Below are 20,304 nucleotides of genomic sequence, written 5' to 3' on the forward strand. Positions count from 1 at the left end.
TGACCAGGCTCAGGTGAAGGAGCTATTGGCTTAAGAGGAGGCTGCTCCAAGAAGCAAGTAGGAGACAAGGAACCACAGGCCTGCAAAAGGGGCACGATCCTGGACCTGGGTCCCCCGAGTCACCAGCCACATGGCCTTGGGAGTGTCACTTACTCCTATGACGGTAGCACAATGAGGGGTTAGACTGCAAAGTCCCCGAGGCCCTAACCAGCTCTGGGGAAGAAGGCCTAGGACTGAGAGAGGCAGCAGGGAGGCTGGCCAGGGTCACCTCCCAGGTCCAAGCAGCTTTCTTGCAAGTGTTTCCTAAGCCGCCCTTCTCCAGGGAGAACAGCCTCGGCCCTGCCTAGCAGGAGGCAGCATACACCTGAGTGCCTGCCAGTGCCCTCATGAACCTGCCTGAGGATGGCCATGTTCCCACACCCCATGTGTGCCTATCTCCATCAGCATTGAGAAGACAGCAAATGCCAGCATGCCAGGGGTTTACCCAGCAAGCCCAGCATACCCCCAGAGTGTTCTGGTAGACCTGGGCCAGCTGGGTTCAGTGACGGTTGGTCCTGCCATGGGCTCTGGTCTCCCCATCACCCTCTGAGGGGGAAGCAGGAAGTTGTGAGGGGTAGCCGGGCTCAACCTCTCTTCCCTGGCACGACGCTGTCTCCATGTGCAAAGTGGGGACTTCAGGCATTTGGTATGGAGGAATGGATGGTGGATCGAAAGCCCCTACCAGGCCCCTGTCACACCATGGAGCCCAGTGATAGGGGGTTTCTTCCCTCCCTCTGAGGTAAGACCAGTCTGTTAAACTTCCAGCACTAAAAAATAAAACCCAGTGGGAGGAGAGTGAGGACTGAAAAACTACATTATCAGGTATCATGCTGATTACCTGGGTGACAAAATTATCTGTACACCAAACCTCTATGATCCAATTTACCCATGTAACAAACCTTGAACCTAAAATAAAAGTTGGAAAGAAAAAAAAAAGGTAAAATTAACAAATCCACATTAGTGTGAGCTGGGTGAGTAGTTTAGTCTGAAAAGACAGAATATTCATTTTTCTTCTCTCTGAGATAGTGACCACACTGTCCTCACCAGGACTGGCAGGGGAAGCCCCAGGGCTTTGTGACCCTGTCCCTATGGGGCACCCTGGCATCCAGTGAGCACTCCCCAGGGCAGCAGCCTGGTTTAAAAGCCTGTTCCCCAGACCCGGTAGTCAGATGGTGGAGGGAGCCTCAGGGACATAGCCCAGTTCTTCAGGACCTTGAGACACATGGGCTGCTTGGCCTCTGACCACCGAGGAGAGAGTTTATCAAGGACTGGCCAGGTTCTGTGCTGACAACTTCGTGCTTTTCATTCACAAAGCGAGTCATACTGCCCGTTCCCCGGCTGAGCTGGCTGCCAATAGGCCCAGTGGGGAGCAGATTTGAGGTGGGGGTGAGGTCTGTTCCCCAAGCGCAGTGTTCTGGGCAGTGAGTTCTCTGTGCAGCAGCTGATGCCTCTTGGACACATTTCCACACAAAACACTTCTCAACTGTTCTCCCTCCTGCACTCTTCAGGGGCAAATACGCCTCTCCTCTCTGGTGGGTTATTTCTGGCCCTGGGAGTATGCTAGGCAATTCTAAGGGTTGCCTTTGAAACAGTCTTCATTCAGCCAAGAAGTAATTCTCACACCCCTAGGTCCTGTCCCCAGGGGTGAGCAGGGTGGGAGGAGGCTGGAGATGGATACCCATGGAATGGGGTGGGGCACAGAGAAGGAGAGTCAAAGATCTGACTGAGGAAGAAGCAGGTGGCCAGCCACCTGGGAGACTTGTGTATCAGACATGGGGTTATGTCCTGGAGGAAGCCCATTGTGAGGGCTCAGCAAAAGTAACAGCAGGTATGCACCTGGAGATCAAGGAGGGCTTTGGAGCCTGGTAGGCAAAGATGGCCCTCCAGTGGAATCATTCCCAACTCTGCACTCACCCTAAGCTTTCCGGTAACTACAGAATTCCAGAACCTGTTTGAAAGGATGTAAGATCTATAGCTACATTCTTTTTCTCCTCACTAATCAAAATCTTACAGGATTTCTAAAGCTGTGTTGAGATCTTGCCCAGTGCACTCAGACCAGATGGGAAACAACCCCTAAGAATTCCCCACGCTGGTGTTTGCTGTGTACATTGGCCTGGGACCCCGAGGCCAGAATATAACAATAATGACCATGCACAGACAGAACTGTCTCAGCAGCAAATGTCACACGCAGACCCAGAACTGCTTAAATACCGATTTATTGCAAACCAACACCGAGGAGCTGGAACAGCTTTGCAGGCTGGACACCTCACTCTCCTGGGGCCCTGGACAAGGGAAATGAGTCACCCCACTTTCCTCGGACCTCAGCTGGTGGGACTTAGTGGCTGGCCAAACTGCGGCTGTTGTGTCTAAAAAGAGAAAACAGGCAGGGTGTGCCAGCTCTGGAGACTGGAGCAGTCCAGAGTGGTGGCTCAGGGCAGAGAATCACCCACCAAACAGCATGGCTCAACGGGAGCAAGGAGTGCAGGGACAGGCTCCACAACCACACCAAGCACTGCAGTGTGGCACCGGGACCAGATGCAAGTGGCTGCTCCTGCCATGGGGCCAATACCTAATACTGCCCCTCAGTCATTCTTCCTAGACATTGGTTTGCCATTTATTAAAGCAGGGCAGGGAGTGGGGAGAAATGCAACACAGAATACAAAATCAGGCAAAACAAACACTGGTCACCATGGAAGTGACTCTCAAAGTCTCCCAAATAACAAGGTGTAGGGCATCTCACACCACTGCATCACTTCTGGAAGACTACCCACAGGGTGGGGCTGCAATGGGGGCCAACTCGGGAACTACAGAGATGAGAGGAGACACACACAAGACCTCCTTTCATTAGGCAGGAAAGCTCTTATGGGACAGTGGTGTGCAAATCCTAGGACCTCGATGGGAAGAACTCCAGGAAAAAAATGAGTCTTTCTCAGAAGGACCCCTCATAGATGACAAGAGTTCTGCTCCCCAGGGTCGAGATCTCCTTAGAGGGGCTTCACCAGCTCAGTGGCAAGTATCAGACAACAAGGCTCTCACATTCCAAAGGGGGTATCTAGGGCCTTCTGCTCTCGCGTGATGATGGAGCAACATGTTTGGACCCACAGAAGACTTCCCAGGAATGCTTTCTTACAAGGGGTGTCAGCCACCACTGTAAACCAGAAACCAACCACAAACTTACTCTCCAAGACAGCCCCCACAACCCAAGTATCCATAGAGAGTGTGTGCAGGGGTGGGGTCCTTCCCCTGACAATAGGCTCTCTTAGCATCTGCAGGCCTTGATTCTTGCTGGCCGTGCATGGTGCCAGGGTGCACTGCTCTGCTGTGCGGCTCATCCATGCTCTGAGCTTGAGAGACAGGCAAATGGGCAGTGCCGGTGGTAGCTGAACCATACTCCCGGCGATGGGCACCCAGAGCCCCTGTGAGTACTTGGAACACAGGCCTGAGGCCCTATCCCATAATTTCATCTTTGCACCTTGGCTGGAGTCAGTCAGCAGCCATGGCTCAGGGCATAGGCTTGGGGCTCCTGAGGCAGTGACCAGTCCCTAGACAACAGGTAAGATCGGGCCATAAGTTCCAGGGAGCGCAGTCTGACACCTGGCACAGAGGATGGGAAGGGGGGAGTCTTCACTCTCTTCTGGTTCAGTTGTGGTGGGACAGTGTGCCTTCACGCCCCATGCAGAAATTCCACTTCTCCTAGAAGCCCCTCAAGGTCAAAGCTTCTCAGGACTTGTGGCTGTTGTGCTCTGCTGATGAGCTGATGAACATGCTGTGGTCTCCTCCTGAGGGCACCAGCTCTCCACTCCTGCCTACGCTTTGACACCGTGCACCCAAAGAGGACGTCTTATGGGGAGCCAAGCACAGCATGCCATGCGTGGTGGCTGGGCTTGGTTCACTTCAACAAGAACCAAAGCAAGGTCGCCACAGTCAGAGAACAGAATCCCTGCTGCATCTGGACCTGAGCCCAGAACCCGGGCTTTCTCCCAACAACTAGAATGTGCAAACAGGGCTCCAGTTTCCACTGCTCTGACCATGAGGCTGAGGCAGGCAAAGCACATTTATAAAGGGATGAGCAAGAAGACCACGTGAATGCTCCCAAAAGAGGTCAAGGGGCAAAGAGTTTCCCAAAGCAGCCCCAGGCACAGCCATTCCTTGCTCGCCCTCATGCAAGCACAGAGCTTCACACACTTCAATGACTTCAGCTTCGCCTGAGAGCCCAGCAACAACTCCACATCCCAACCAGAAGACATGCAAGCAGAATAGCGTCAAAACAACAGCAAGCAGGGAGCAGGGGAGGAAAGACATGCTGCCTGCAGTGGCTGGTTGCTGTGGAGACAAAAGCATGTGATCCCAATTTGCTGGGATATCCTCTCCTGCATTTCAAACACCTTCACTCAGCGTCAGCCACAGCGGCCACCACACAGCAGCTGGCCCCGCACCTTCTCTGCAACAGTCTGGAGATGCAAGGTCAGGGTGGAAGGCCTGGTTCACCCTTGAAAGAAAGGATGGTTAGGGGTAAACAAGACGAGCAAGTCCCTGGAACGCAGGGAGCCGAGGAGGGTGGCCGAGGATAAGGCTCTGCCTCCCCACCGGCGAGGGTTTCCTTTCCTTCTGGTCATTAAAACTGCACAGCCCCCGGGGAGATGTTGAACATGGCGGGGTCGAATCGCTGGCCTCGGAAGGGAGAACCTTCAGCATCCCACCCCTTCTTCAGCATCTCATGGACTTTCTACAAACAGAAAATAGAGAGATTAAAGGGGATCAAAAGGCACTGTGTACTTTCTCCCAGAGCAGACTCTGACTGCAGGCAGAGAGCCTTCCTGCTTCCTCAGGGCTCAGGCACTTGCCTGGCAAGACCGGCTCCCAGAGAACCGTACTACCCTGGAGCAGCCTTCAACCAAGGGAGGTACTGGGTGCCTGCCAATTTCTCTGCAAGACTGTGCTCCACAGACTGAATTTCTAACCCTTCATCTTCTGTCCCCAGCAAAGCACTGGCTCCTCTTTATGGTTCATCTTGTCCCTTTTCCACCAGGATCTCTGTCCAAATTCCAAACAGCCTGCAACGTCTATGGTCCCACCAGGTACTGACTAAGGCACGAAGAGGGAGTGTCCCAGCCCACCGGGGTTGTAGAAAAGGTGCGTAGAGAAAGTGCTCAAGCCCCACCTGAGTCATGACTAAGGTGTGCAGAGGAGGTACCCTAGCACCCCAGGTATCAGCATCAAGAACTATATCATCAGACAATCCACGGTTGACTGAGGATGTGGCACGGAGGAAAAGACCTCAGAATGTCCAGTGGTAGACCCGCCAGTCAGGAATTCCCCACTGCATCCTTGCAGATGCAGTCAGAGCTGGTTGACTAAGCCCTGGCCAACATGTGGCTATTCTGGAACTATCTAGCCTCCAAGGATCAGAAGCAAGCCTGAGTGTGTGGCCATGGCAGGAGACATCAGGAAGACTGGACCCTGAGGGAAGCATCTGTACCTGAGTTGGCAGGCCCTCTCTCCTCATAGGGACTCCATATCTGCCCTCCTCACCTGGCCACCATGAGTACACTGAGGGCTGGGGATGATCTCTCCTTCCTTCTGACCTTCTGACCACAAGAGACAAAAGAGACCGTGCAGGGCCAGTAGTTATTCTACCAATATGATCCACAGTCCCTGCTGCAGAAAACCCGGTAGCATAGGCCCAGAAAATGAGGCTGTGGGATTCTCAGCACCAGGGCTTCTCCTTAAATAAAACAAAATCTTCCTAACAAGAGGGTTTTCTTTTTCCTGTTTTTATTTTTTAGAGATAGGGTCTCACTCTGCTTCCCAGGCTAGAGTGCAGTGTGTGGTCATGGCTCAGTGCAGCTTCAAACTCCTGGGCTTAAGCGATCCTCCCACCTCAGCCTCCTGAGTACTTAAAACTACGGGTGCAGTCCACCATACCCAGCTTCTTTTTCATTTTTTAAAACCTAAGTGATGCAACAACAAGCATATCAAAGACACATACTATATACTAGGGATGAATTGACATTACTATCAATTTCTTACAGGCAACTCACATTAGAGACTTTGGAAAGACCATTTTGAGAACAAGTACTGCAGCTCACATGGAGTGGCTGTGGGTGCAGAGAAGACTACATGAAGACCCCTCTGCACAGCCCTGAAAGCATGGCCCACACCTCTGCCCACTGGAAGTGTGAGGCTGCATAGTCTCAACCAAACATAAGAATGGATGACTTCAGCAGGCGGCTGCACAAAGCCTCTGAACCTTTCAACAGAATCCCAGCCAGCTGTAGGGCAAATGACAGCTGCAGAGCCCTGCAGCCACCACACTCTCACCCTGGGAACCGGGTTGCTGGATGAGGGCCCGATGTAGGATTCCCAGAGTGCAAAGGGCAGATTAGTAGACTTGATCTTAAATAGAGGGAGCCTAGGATGCCAAGATCAGCATTCAGACCTTTCCTGAGGCAAAAGTGGAGAGCAGGCCTTCCTGTGTGTCACCAAATTCACTCTTATGACCAGAGACTATGCTAAAGCTATCTGCCTATGAGATGTCACAATTACTAACGTTAGGGTGAATCCTACCAGGCTGAAGAGATCTAGACACAGACACATCTCAGCACAGACAGAGCAATGGCACCTGTACATTCCACATTCTCTTTCTAGATGGGAGAATCCTGCTCGAAAGAAATTAAATTAGGGAAAAGATGAAGGGTTTTAAATTTGATAACTGTGGAAAAAGGTTAGTGACACCAAAGAATTTAAAACAATAAAAGTATTATCATTTCAAAATAAAATTGCTTCAAAATACACAGCATCTGTGGCATTAGAAGCACAATTTGAAATCTTGGCAAATTTAGAAAACTCTGAGTTCACACCATAAATGGGCATCAATGCCAGAGCACGCTGGTAACTGTGACTATGCCGACGTGAACGGCAGATGGAGGCTGACAGGAGAACCTGGCCCTGTTTCCATTCTCTCTCCTTAGCGAAGCCTGGTGATCCCAGCGAAGCAACTCCGGCCCCCTAACTCTCACGATAGTCCCTCTGCCTGTGAGGTACCCCTCAGGACGCCTGAATAAAATGTGGCTAACCTGCTACATGAGGCCACACAAGGGCATGTACCTACCTTCTATGTCTGTTTCCTCATTTGATTTTTTAAAAAAAGGCTAGTCACTAAGGACATTTTACATGAAATCTCTGTGTGTTGCAAGCCTCCATATGCTGCAGACCCTGCCCCAGACACTGTCAAGCCCAGGAAGGAGTTGAGACTTTAGTATCAGCACCAGGCAGGTGCTTGGACACACACTCTGAACGACCATAGCCCTGAGAGGTCAGTTCATTACTGTCTACAGCTGTTGCCTGAGAGCTGGAGGCTCCCTGGCTGTTGAGGAGCAGATCAACCCCAGGGAGAGGGTCACTCTGGGACCTACTCCTGCACCAACCAGCCCTGGGCTCCTGCATGTTGCTGAAGATCTCCCAGGGCACTTAACCCTGGGGAGGGACACACATCCTCTCAAGGGTTAGGATGGTGCCTCATGGCAAGTCTACAGCAGAACAGATTTCGATTTAACACACAGAGCTCTTTCCACTGGACCACAGCATCTTCAAGGTTCTTTGAATCCTTCCTAACTGGGTCGCTGCCCAGTCTATGGGCTCCCCAATGCTAGGTCACAAGAAGCTGTTTGCGGGCATGGGGACTTTCTGTTCCACACCTGAGCTGTGCAGTGCCCTAGGGACCAGAAAAACAGCTTGCCAAGAGGACACCAACAGGATGACCCCACTGAATTGCCCTCAGAGCAGGGCAGTAGGGCATGAAGGGGATGTCAGCTGCACCCTGCGATGCTGCATGTGTGTAATTATGTATGTGCATGGTGCTTACATACAATGTGTACTGCTGCCATCTTTCACCCCTTGAGGTTGGCCTTTCCCAGACTGACAGTGAGGATCTAGGTAGGGGTCTGAGGTCCAGAACTGCCTGGAAGTTGCCTCAGCTTACCTGGAATGAACAGACCTCCCCGTTCCTGGTCCTGGGCAGTGGGCTTGGCAACAAGCCATCAAAATGAGGAGGCCTTAGGCCTCCAGAAATGGAGAGACAAGAGCAGCTGCTTCCTGGGGAGGATTATCAATGAGACTGCAAAGCAGGACTGAAATACTCTTTGGAGAAGCTAAGATTAAAATGGCTGGAATCCTAGCACCACAAAGGCAGATCTGTGTCTGTCTTCCTCACCGACATGGCCCAATAGGGGGGTGAGACTATGCAATGTTACAAGGTTTTGGCACAGAACATAAAGGATGGGGGAAAGAGACTGAGACGAAGGTCAAGGAGAGGGAAGGATATAAGGGAAAGAAAAGGGAAACAGAAAGAAAGGAGGGAAGGGGAGGGGCAAGGATGTAGAGAAGAAGAAGAAAAGGCTGATGGAGCCCCTGACACCTCTATGCATGTCCTTGGCACTACTGGCAACTCCAATGATGAGCAGGTATTACTGTTATTTTGTTTTTGAATGTAAGGTTCTGTAAGAGATACAATCACAGGAAACATGAGGGCTTAGAGGAAAAAACAGCCAGAGCATCCTAGCTTCTCTCATGCCTCAACAGCTAAAGTCTACATAAAAATGGCCGGGTGTGGTGGCTCACGCCTATAATACCAGCACTCCGGGAGGCTAAAGCAGATGGATTACCTGAGGTCAGGCATTCGAGACCAGCCTGGCCAACATGGGGAAATCCTGTCTCTACTAAAAATACAAAAATTAGCCGGGCGTGGTGGTGTGCACCTGTAGTCCCAGCTACTCAGGAGGCTGAGGCAGGAGAATCACTTGAACCTGGGAGGTGGAGGTTTCAGTGAGCTGAGATCACGCCACTGCATTCCAGCCTGGGTGACAGAGCGAGGCTCTGTCTCAAAAAATAAATAAATAAATAAATAAGATGAAGTCTACAATAATTTCATCAAGGCTTTGACAAATGCACAAATACCATTTAAACTACAATAATTTTTATCATCTCTCTGTAACAAAGACTCAGTGTCAGCGTCTGGGGAAGATGCAAGGAACCACCTGACCTTAGTCCTTCCATCCTGTGGCACAAAAAGACACTTCTAAGGGGCACGTGGTAAGACTGCACAAAGGGCATCTGGGTTCATGTTCTCCAGTCAAAACAGACTCTTTCTCCCAAAGGTCAACTCGTGAATACATCTCAGCCCTTCTGTGGACCCAATGCTGAATATGGGCACAGAGTGGGCAGACCCTCACATAACCCATCCCCAAACACTACCATGAGAAGCCCCACCCACAGGGCAAAGGTTCAAAGGCTGGCCTTTCATGTGGTGGCCACAGGCAAATGCAGCATAACTGGAATGAGCCATAACCAGGCAGGTCTGGCTGTCTAAGCACCTCAGCTGAGCTCAGCTGAGCATGTGCTGCAGTACTACCTGAGGCTTCAAACTCTGCACGGACATAGGCCAAGCAAAGATGTCCTTTAAGCTTGCCATGCCCCGGGTGGAAAAGGGGGCCAAACCCAGAGGAACATTCTCTTCCACAGAGACAAGGGCCAGGGTGGACAAGGCTGCAAGGACAGAAAGGTGTGAAATCAGATAAGAGGTCAAACCCCATCCCTGCTGCTTAAGCTACTGAGTTACAATCTCAGAAATTCAATCTCTCTATTGTGGGGGGGGGAAAAAAACCCCAAAAACAAACAAACTGTATTTTCAGGGATACTGTGCAGTCAGTCAATCCCACCTTAACTGTGTGTACTAAGTGCTCAGGACATGCCCCTGGTGTGGCAGGGCCAGGTAACGAGAACATGCTGACACTCCTCTCCGCAGGCTCCTTGACCTCATAAGAGCAGGATGCACTTGTCTGTGAAAACAGGCAAGAATGGACGACACACAGCAACAGGGCTTGCAGAACCACCTATGATGTATTAATACATGCTGTACTGGAAGGCACGTCTAAGACAATCCAGATACACCACAAGGTAAGGTTCCTCCAAGAGACAAAATGAGAAGAAAATATGAATCAGTGGTCTTCAGCGGGAGGAGGTGGTCCGTGTTTACAGAATGAAAATAAGGAGACTGTGCCCAGCAGCTGACCCCTTCCCACCGACTCAAGGCTGCATTGGGTTTGTGTGCCCTGCCGTACTGTGGCCCAAACCCACGTGCTGGGTATATGGGACACGGGAAGTTAAAAATAATCTGAGGAAAGCAACCCTTTTGTCCCTAAATAGTTACTCTTGGGATTATTAAAATAGGAAGAAAGAATGTATACATCTAATTCATCATTCTCTTTGGCCATGAGCAAACTCTACATTGGGCACTACACTGGTCAGAGAGGAACCTTTCTCTTCCTCCTCCCTAACACATTGCTGACATCACAGAGTCTTCACATGCTGGCCTCCAACATCCAGAAACTGGCTCTGCAGCCTGGCTGCCTCCCCTCCTCTACCAAACGTCCCACCAAGCGACTCTTCATGGGAAGACATGTGCAGATGAGGCACAAACAAAAGCTATCAACACACTTGACGTTACCAGGCTCTGGTGCAGGCAAGGCATATCTCATGACACCCTTAGAGGTCCTGTTATCTGGGCTCTCAGCCCAGGTATGAGAATACAGCTGAAAGACCAGAGTGCACCTGTGAGGCAGTGATCAGGGACAAGAGCAGGTAAGACAGGTTCCTTGCTAGGGCACGGCAGGAAGCCAGTCCACACATCCTTCTTCCCCATCGTCATCACCAACACCTCTGCCACTATCAGCTTTGTCACCAGCACAAGGGCCTAAAGGGTGGGCTCTCCAGGACTGCCGTGCTCGTACCAGCTCATGGCTCTGTGGCTTGCCCTGCAGCTTCTGGTGGTAGTCGAAGGTAAGCCTGTCCAGCACCGCCTGCTCCTCCTCATCCACGGTGGCCATGGAGCGCTCCTTGTTGATCTTGTCAATGTCGATGGGCTCTTCTCCCTCCAGGATGGCGTTCCACCAATACTCGCCCACCTTGCTCAGGTTCACCTGGGGACAAGCAGGACAGAGACCTGAGTCAGAGACCTGAGACAGGTGTCCAGGGTTGGGGACAGAGCAGAGCCCACTGAAGGATGGGTGTCCAGGATAAGCTCAGGACCAACTACACAAAGGGAGGTGACAGACAAGAGGGGGTGCCAGAACCCAAGGCAGGACACTCTGTGCCTGGGAATGCCTTTGCTGACTGTGCTAACATATCCCAGGGAAGAGCTAGGAGGGGCATACCTGAGGGGACTGACATTCTGGAAGATGCCTTTGTCCTTCTTCAGCAGGTCCTGTATACTCAGGACGGTGTCTGTTCCATGTGCTCACCTTGCCCACTGTCATCAAGAAAGGCTGTTTTCCAAGACCACTGACACCCCCCACACCAGGACCTGTCCTGGGCCATCCCAGCCTGCCCCCATGCTTGCCATGGAAGGCTCCGCCTAGCTCTTATCAACCAGTTACCTCTCCAGTGATCTCTCTTGCTTCCAAGAGCAACACCCAGCATTCTGCTATCTTGGGGGTAAGCTGGGACCTGTGAGACTTAGGGCTCGGCCTAATGCATGACAGAATCTCCTGGGGAGTCCTCACCCCATGACAGGGCACCACGCCCTGTCTTCCTCACTGGGGCCAAGCTTGCTGCATGAGAGGGTCCTCCAGCCCCACTCCTTAAAGTTCTTCCTTCTCAGGAAGGAGGAACAACCATCAAGAACTAACCCCAAAAGTGGTCCCGGCCTCCTCGGGCACCTCTGTGGGGATGGCGCAGACACCCCTTGGTCAAAGGAAGCAGCAACCAGTACTCACGATCCAGCTCTCAGTGCTGGGGTCTGTGAGACTCATGTCATTACCACAAAAACTTAAAAGACAACTGGAACTGCGGTGTCAGAGCAAACGTGAGGGGTACTGTATGTACCTAGGTGACCCGTGCTGCTTGGCCTGTCCCAGGGACACACAGGAGGGCCCTGGCCACACCATGCCCCCTTATCAATGGTCATGGGGACACAGAAAACAAGAAAACTGGCTGCATCTGCTGTGGTCAGTGGCTGGGCTCAAAATTCTTACCAGAGTGGCCAAGAAGCAACAGAGTGGGTTTGTCTACTTTGTCCTAGATGAGCACTGCACTTTTTCATCAGAAATACTTTATCTGTGTTTAGATTTCATAATATTTACAATTGTAAGAGTACATTCACATGTCCAAGTGTGATGGGACTCTGATGATATTAAACCACTAAGGTGCTCACAGAAAGGGATAAAACGTAGCAAAGGGCCCGCAAGTGAGAGCAGCTCTCATCCATGGAGGTGCAGCCACCAGGACACTTACTGACTGGGTGGGTAAAACCTACCAAGCCACACTCAGGGTAACTGTGACACCCTAGCGGCCACAGTGAGTCCACAGGACACCATGTCCCCCTGAGAGGGAGCACTGGAGACTCACCAGCATATACGGGCTTGAGAGAGCAGTGTCCTAACACTGGACCTTCTACCTTCCCACTTCCAAGCCCCTGCTGCCAAAACCTACCCACACCATAGAAGGTACTTAGCGCTAGACCCTGCAGAGCCCAGAGATCAAGTCGGAGAATGTGCTCTACTAACGAACACGGTGGACACTGATGAGGTGTGGAAGAGCACACAGTGGAGATTTTCCAGAACTGGGAAGAGCAAGACAAAAACCTGCAATCATGATCTGAAGCCAGCATCCCAGAAATCTTGTCTGACATTCCCAGTGCAGATAGGGGGAGTGGTGAACAGGGGGAGTGGGTGGTGGCTCCCCTACACGCCAACTCTATCCAGTAAATGACGCTGCTCTGCCAGTGCCAAATTTAAATTTGGGATGAATCTTCCATTTCCAGATACTCTGCTCAGCTGGTTTGTAGCTGACTTTACAGTTTGTGTGACGGGGACCTGACTCACCCACAGAGACCCCAACACTAAGAACTCTACCTCGTCTTTACCAAGCTGATGCAATGAAAAACCTTCCAAGAGGGAACTATGTTGTTTTCTCTATTCCAGGGAAGACTTCAGAGGAACTTACAGAACTGTAAATCTCTGGAAAGAAGAGATCCTTTACGAATTTTTTATCTTCACCAGTAGTTATTACTGTGATCTATGTAACTTATTTTATTAGCGTTCACAAGTCCTGTAAAATACATACCATTACCATTTACCACACATACCATTTTTTGTATTTAAAAATAAGGACAAACCCTTGGAAGTAAGGGCCTTTTCCAGATTGCCCAGCATGAAGAGGCAAAGCAGAGCTACACTGGGGCTGACAGCCCACTGCCAGCACCATGTGGGCAAGGGGTTGGCCTACACACCACCCAGGGGACGGTGCTGGTACTCCCAGGCCTTTCTGCACTCCACAGACCCCAACACATGGTTTCACCGGCCAGGTCCAAACACACACCCAGAGTGGAGGGCTCCTGGGCACAGTAGGAGATGGACCTGAAGACAATGAGCCACCTGCCCAACAGGAAGGAGGGGAACATCCCCGAATCTTCTGTGTCCACAAGTGTACTCTGGACACAGAAGTACACTTGAACCCAACAAAAATTAAGATGAGCACTGCACTTTTTCATCAGAAATACTTGATCTGTGTTTAGATTTCATAATATTTACATTGAAAGAGTACATTCACATACCCAAGTTGTTTCAAAAATATTCAAGGTTTTCCAAGAACTAAATCAAGTAGGTTTTAAATTTAAGTTAACTAAAATAAAATAATTCAGTTATTCAGTCACGTGAGCCACCTGTCAAGTGTTTACTCAGCTGTCACATGTGGCAAGTGGCTACCGTGCTGGGCAGTGCAGCTCTCCAAGGGGGCCATCCTCACTCACAGACGTCATGCATGTGCATCAGTGAAGTATTTTAGGAGGAGATGTGAGCCGACTTTATATTGAACAATTTTTAATTAAGGCAAAATCCACTTAACACAAAACTTACCATTCAAAAGTGAACTCAATGGCATTTAGAATATCCACAATGGTGCACAACCATCACCTTTATCTAGTTTCAAAACACTTTTATTACCTCACAAAGAAGCCCTGTGCCAATTACCAGTCACTCCCCATTTGCTCTAATCTTTCCTCTAGATTGTTCCCTCAACCCCACCAAGCCCCTGGCAACTACTAATGATTCTGCCTCTATAGATTTGCCTGTTCTGGACATTTCACACAAATGGAATAATACAGTTATCTGTTTGTTTTTGTCTGGCTTATTTCACTTGGCATAATGTCCTCCTCAATGTTCATCTATGTTGTAGCATGAATCAGAACTGCATTCCTTTTTAAGGCTGAATAATATTCCACTGTATGGATAAACTACATTTTGTTTATCTATTCATCAACTGACAGACATTTCAGATGCCCCCACTTTTTGGCTGTTGTGAATAATGCTGCTATGAACACTGATGTACAAACATCTGTTTGAGTCCCTGTTTTCAATTCTTCTGCATATTTACCCAGAAGTGCTGGGTCATATGATAATTCTACAGTTAACTTTTTGAGGAACTACCATACTATTTTCCAAAGCAGCTGTACCACTTTACATTCCCACCAGCAGCATACAATGGTTCCAGTTTCTCCATACTCTCACCAACACTTGTTATTGTCTGCTTTTTTTTTTTTTCAGTCATCCCCACAGGTGTGGCTAGCACCACTGGTCCTTTGTCCTGACCACAAACACACAGGCCTGCCTCCTCTGCCTTCCAGACCTGCTCCAGTCAAGTTTCCATCTGTCATCACTGTAACCAAGTGGGCTGCCCTCCATACTGGGGCAGCAAACAGGACCTGAGGTGTTGTCTATAAAGGTTCATATAAAGGCTCTGGAAGACCAAGGTCTCAGTTGCAAAATTTTAGTTAAGTATTTATTTAGTACCCTTAAAATATCTTCTGTTTTCTAAGGATGAGCATATTAGTAAAAACAATATGAACAATATTATTAACATGATAATTATCCTAAACAAGCACATTCTAACATCATTCTTGACTTGCCTAGAATTCCTCTCCACACTACTCCTTTACAGAATTCCATCTCTCACTCTGAGCTCATAACCCCAACCCGCAGATCCCCATTCCTTTCTTTTTCCCAAACTCCAGACCTTTTTTTTTTAATGGCCCATGTCTCTTAAGTCATTGAGCTGACAAGCTTCTTTATGCTCTGAACATTCTCATGTTCTATAAACTGGTTTAATTTGTAACTATTTCTGCCATCACTGTCCACATTTAACTACTTTCCTTAGAGTAACGCTTCTGGGATGCCTCAGATATGACTTCAGGTAGTTAACCTTCAAAACCACTGAATGGTACAGAGCATACAAGTCTTGCAGGGCTGTCTCCTGACACCCAGTGCAAGATGCAGTTCTAAGAGGACATGGGTACAATGTTCCTGGGATGGAGTTCAAAGGCTTCTACCTAAAAATAACACCTCTGAAAAAGTAGTCTGATAGTTTTGCACTTGTTTTTGTTTTTTTTTCTGTGCATATTTTATTTTTTTAAAGTCAGGTTTGTGGAGGTATAGTATGTACATAGTAAAACTCACTCTTTTGAGGTCACATCTCCATGAGCTGCTGCTATAGTCAACCCACATCCCAGAAGCCCCGTTCCCCTTCTCAGCAGTCCTCTCAGCCCAATGCTCATTTTGCCATCCAGCATGTCCGTGTCCAGAAATGTCACATGTGTGGAATCACACAGTGTGCAGTCCTGTATCTCATGACTCCTCTGAGTGTGGGGACTCTGACGTTCAGCCACACTGTGCTTCATGGCAGGCGGACTACACACTTGTTTGTGGACACCTGGGCATTTCCAGTGTTTTGCAATCAGGTAAAGAGCTGCTGTAGAGATCTGCATGCTTTCATTTCTCCTTGGTAAGCAGCCAGGAATGCGTGTGTTGGGTCATATGGTGTCAGCTACTGTCCAGACTAGCCACTCCACTGCACCCCTACCAGTAGCACAGAAGAGCACCAGGTGCCCCGTCTCATCTAGCATTTGGTGCTGTCTACCTTCTTAGCAGCTCTTCTAAGAGGTGTCTAGGGGCATCTCATCATGGTTTTGCCTTGCATTCCCCTAATGACTTATGACTTTGAGCTTCTTATGTGCTTATTAGCCTATTAGCCTTCTCATTTTTTTTTAACATTTGGAAAGAATTTTAAGCTTAAAGTTACCAGAATAAGACAAGTACAAAGACACCCATACAAGTGTTTAGCAGCTGTGCGTCTGCACACAGCTCTCTCACTCTATGTGTGCTGTATGTATAATATATAATAACATAATATTTTCTCTGAACCATTTAAGAATAGGTTGCATTCATCTTGGCCCTTTGTCCTGAGTTATTTCCTAAGGATAAGGAAGTTACTTGTTATGGAACAGGGTCCAGTTCAGAGTCCCTCCTGCATCTTGGGGGTCCTGTCCTCTTTAATCTGGGACATTTTCACAGCCTTTTTCCTTCCCTGACGTCTCCTGATTAACTCATGTGTGCACACCCAGCTGGACACACACATGTTCCACCTGCAGGCACACAACATCCACAGCCCTCAGTGGGTGGGGTGTTCACTCGGGTTACCTGGCCAAAGGGAGGTCTGACTCTTCTCCACTGTAGTTATTGACTTGCAAACTCTCCTCTCCAGAACCCCTGCACCCCTGCTCCACCCTGCCCCGCTTAGCATCTGCCTGGTCCCATCTCTCCCACAAAGACTGGGAAATGCTGACTTTCTTGCCCTAGTCCCTCCACACTGACTGGCGGTTTACATGTCTTATTGAAGCAAGCACCTTCTCTTCTGCAATGAAGTTATCTATCTATTGCTGTCAGTACTGACCCCTGGATACCTGGCCTCTCTGGTCTCTCAATGGCTTATAACTCATTACCATGCTTAATTATGTTGGTGTCAAATGATCTCAGACAAGGTTGGTGGAGGTTGCTTGACTTTGATGGTGCTCCATCATTTCCCTGGCACGTTATCATTTTCCAGCATAACGAAACGCTCCAGGTTCCTCTTTTATCTACCCGGTCCCAGACTTCTAATCAGTCCATTTCTCTGAGGGACCCCAGACTGCAGGCTGAACAGTGTTCCCAAAATGTCCTCACAGAAACTTCCACCTCAACATGAATAAACTTACCTCAGCATCCCCCAATCTGTGCTGATGACTCACCAGCATTTATATCCCTTTCCTTCCTTAGTAACGGAACCTCATTTCTATTCAGGGAAGCAATGTGCCCAGCGAGGACGACTTTACTCCTCACAGCTGCCCGCGTGATCGAGACTGGGCCAATGAGACTTATGGGAATGCTGTGGGACGTTCCTTCCGGGAAGGCACCTCGGAACGAGGGCAGATAATGGGGTGAGACGACAGCGTGGCGGAGGTCCAGGGCACCTGCTCAGCACCTGCTGCTGGGGGAATGTGGGCCACACTGGAGCAGATCCAGCTTCTCAGGACACGCCACAAGTCAGCACTGTTATGGGCAATCTCCTGATTTTCAATGCTGTCAACTATTTTTTTAAGCTTGAAAATTAGAAACAAAATTAAGACACTGTATAGGCCAGATAGGACCCAGCTGTGGTTTGAGTATGGCTGGAAGGCCCACGTATTCCAGCGATGGGGCCGACAAAGCAATACAGAGTTGCGTTCCCTTCCTTTCCTCCAACCCCATGAAACGAGGGTGCCCAGCACCCCGTCCATGGTGCCACCAAGAGGGCACCATTAGCCAGCTCTGCTCAGTATATTCCTTCCACTCACATTGGAACAGGTTTCCTTGGGCTACTGCCCTCTGTTGAATCCATAAGCTTCAGTTCTTCCCTACTGGAGTTGATGAAGGATTCTGATTTCCCCTGAAAAACACTAAGGGCTCTCCCTAGAGACATCATTTGCACTAAAGGCTTAAGGGCTCACATTACATTCACATACTAATTTCCAGGCTCTGGGCTCTTGCCAAAATGCTAAGGAAATTTAATCTGTAGTTCCCACTCTGAATTTATGAAGAAGTATGTTAAGTAATCCATGAGATGGCCTCAGTGGGCCAGGAAAGGTTGTGGGGACTCAGGAAGGTGGCTTGCCAATGAGGACAAGTAGACAATAAACCGCCTATCTTCGTTTCATCCTCACAATTGTTCTAAGAAGTGACACTAGAAGTATCTGGGTAAACTAGCAAAGATAAGTAAAGATGAAAAGCCCACTGTTGGTGGGGATGTGGGGATACAGGGCTAATGTCATCAACAACACTCCAGAAACAACTCATCCACAAGGGAGAACCACGGCAACAGCTCAGAGGCTGCAATTACACTAGAATTCCACTTTTGAGAAATAATCTAAATTGGGGGGAGGAGGTGGATACAGCTTGCACAAAAACACTCACAGGGTTCAAAAATCATAAACAAATATATTACGATGAGTTTTAAAGCCTGAGCTTCAAGGTCTAATTCCTCAAAGAATACTCCAGAGCAATTTCACTGATTTTAAATGACTTGTGTGTGCACCATGTCAATACATGAAGAGGTATATGGAATGGCATTCACCTCACATACAGCTACAACGACCATCTCAAGCATAGCCATGTCCAAGAGCCCCCGCAGCAGAGCAGCCACCCACGGCAGCGTGGAGGACAGCCTGTCAGCTCCCCCGACTACAGGAAGAAAGGAGGACGGTGCGCATGCCAACTGCCTAGCTTTGGGGACTGAACGAGCTATCGGAAAAAAGAGCTGGTGCTGTTGCCACGGCTGATTTTACATCTTTGTAACCAAGAAAGGAGCTTGCCTGAGTCAAGAAGTCTCATTTAACATTCTGAAGTGTGGGAGGGAGGGAGGGAGGCAAGAACTGTCATACGGTTTTAGCAGCCACCCCTGCCTGCCCTGGCTGGCTAATGTGGGATCCACGGCACAGGGAGGAGCAGGTTATGTGCAAGGCAGCTGGAAAGTGAAGGCCATGTCTACACTGGCCTGCCCGGAGGTCAGAAGGTCAGAATCTCTAACCAAGAAGCTGGGGGCGGTGGCAGCAGTGCAGCTCCGGATGCCATCCCTTTGCATCCTTCTCATCTCATGCGGCCTCACAGTGCTGTGATGGGAGACCTGCACTGGTGTCTGGGGCTGCCGTAACAGGGAACAACAGACCAGGCAACTTAAGGCAATACAAATTTATTATCTCCCAGTCCCATGGGCCAGAACTCTGAAATCAAGGTGTCAGTAGGGTCACGCTCCTGCAGAGACTCTAGGGGAGGATCTTTCCTGCCATTTCCAGCTTCTGGTGGCTCCAGGTGTTCCTGGGCTTGGTGGTTATATCATTCGTGTCTAACCCATCTTCACATGGCCTTCTCTGTGTCTATCTCTGTCTTCTCCTGTTTCTTATACAGACAGGTGTCACTGGATAATCCAGGATGATTCCATCTTGAGAGATCCTTAACTTAATCATATCTACAAAGACCCTTTTCCCAAATAAGCCCACATTCACAGGATATCTCCAAACCTTTAGAGCAAAGCCCTCAACTCTCTTTAGCTATCCCCAGTGCCTGAACAGGGCTGGGTACTTAATGATAAGAAACAAACAAACACTGGAGATCAATCAGACTACAGTGCTTAACTTTGTTGGAAGGGTGAGAAATGGAAGTCCAGCAAGGCTAAAGAGATGACCCAAAATCAGGCAGCTGCTTGACAGGGGGCTGCAACCCAAAGCCAGCCCCTCTGATTCATTTGCAGTCCCTCTGCATCCACACGCTCAAAGCAGTGTGCCAAGCTCCACACAGCAGACACGATGCAGCAAGCAGGAGGCAAACAGGATCTTTGTGAATCAAAGCAATCGGCTCATTAATTCACAATATTATCTCATATATGTAATCAGAGGAAACGATGTGGGCCTAAAAGGTCACACATAAATAAATAATTCAATAAAGAAGACAACAAACTGCGTAGCTTCTATAAACAGCAAAGTTTCTGTGATACACTCTGCATTTACTGCACTAGAGGCTACGTGGTCCAGAAAGAGGTGGAGGCAGGCAGAGCCCTGCATGGGAGCACTATGGGAAGAGTTTAAATGCTCTCCATAACTCCTCTTTATTCAGGTGCTTGATTTCTCACAGGTGAAGGTGCATTAGAAACGCAATGCCATCTACTGATAACAAAGGCACTTTAAGGAACTATGGGAAAGAACTCATGCAGTGTTTCAATTGTAGAAGGATTTTCAGCAGAGAATATTTAGGAGCCGTGTTCATGGCAGTGACAGGTGCCCCTCAGTCTGCAATGGTTCTGCTGAATTTCTATAAACTCTTTGAGTAGCAGGTGTTTGACGAAAGCTAACTACAAAAACTAAAGGCAGCC

The 20,304-nt window shown here is 49.2% G+C and overlaps 1 protein-coding gene across 2 annotated transcripts in view; it reads right to left on the reverse strand.

The window, feature by feature from the left end:
• Positions 1-2,236: 2,236 nt before the first annotated feature.
• The window catches only part of NUDCD3 (NudC domain containing 3), a 106,972-nt gene continuing 88,904 nt past the window's right edge, over positions 2,237-20,304 (reverse strand). The window contains exons 5-6 of one of the 2 annotated variants that reach the window (XM_009203011.4): positions 10,827-11,015; positions 2,237-2,405 (exon numbers count right to left, since the gene is read on the reverse strand). In XM_009203011.4, coding sequence (XP_009201275.1) covers positions 2,361-2,405; positions 10,827-11,015 — 234 coding nt within the window. In that variant the 3' untranslated portion in view covers positions 2,237-2,360. Of the gene's footprint in view, positions 4,766-10,826; positions 11,016-20,304 lie in introns of both variants that reach the window. The other variant, XM_003896041.5, reaches the window with a different exon arrangement.

This window comes from Papio anubis, chromosome 4 (assembly GCF_008728515.1).
Source record: "Papio anubis isolate 15944 chromosome 4, Panubis1.0, whole genome shotgun sequence".
NCBI lineage: Eukaryota > Metazoa > Chordata > Mammalia > Primates > Cercopithecidae > Papio > Papio anubis.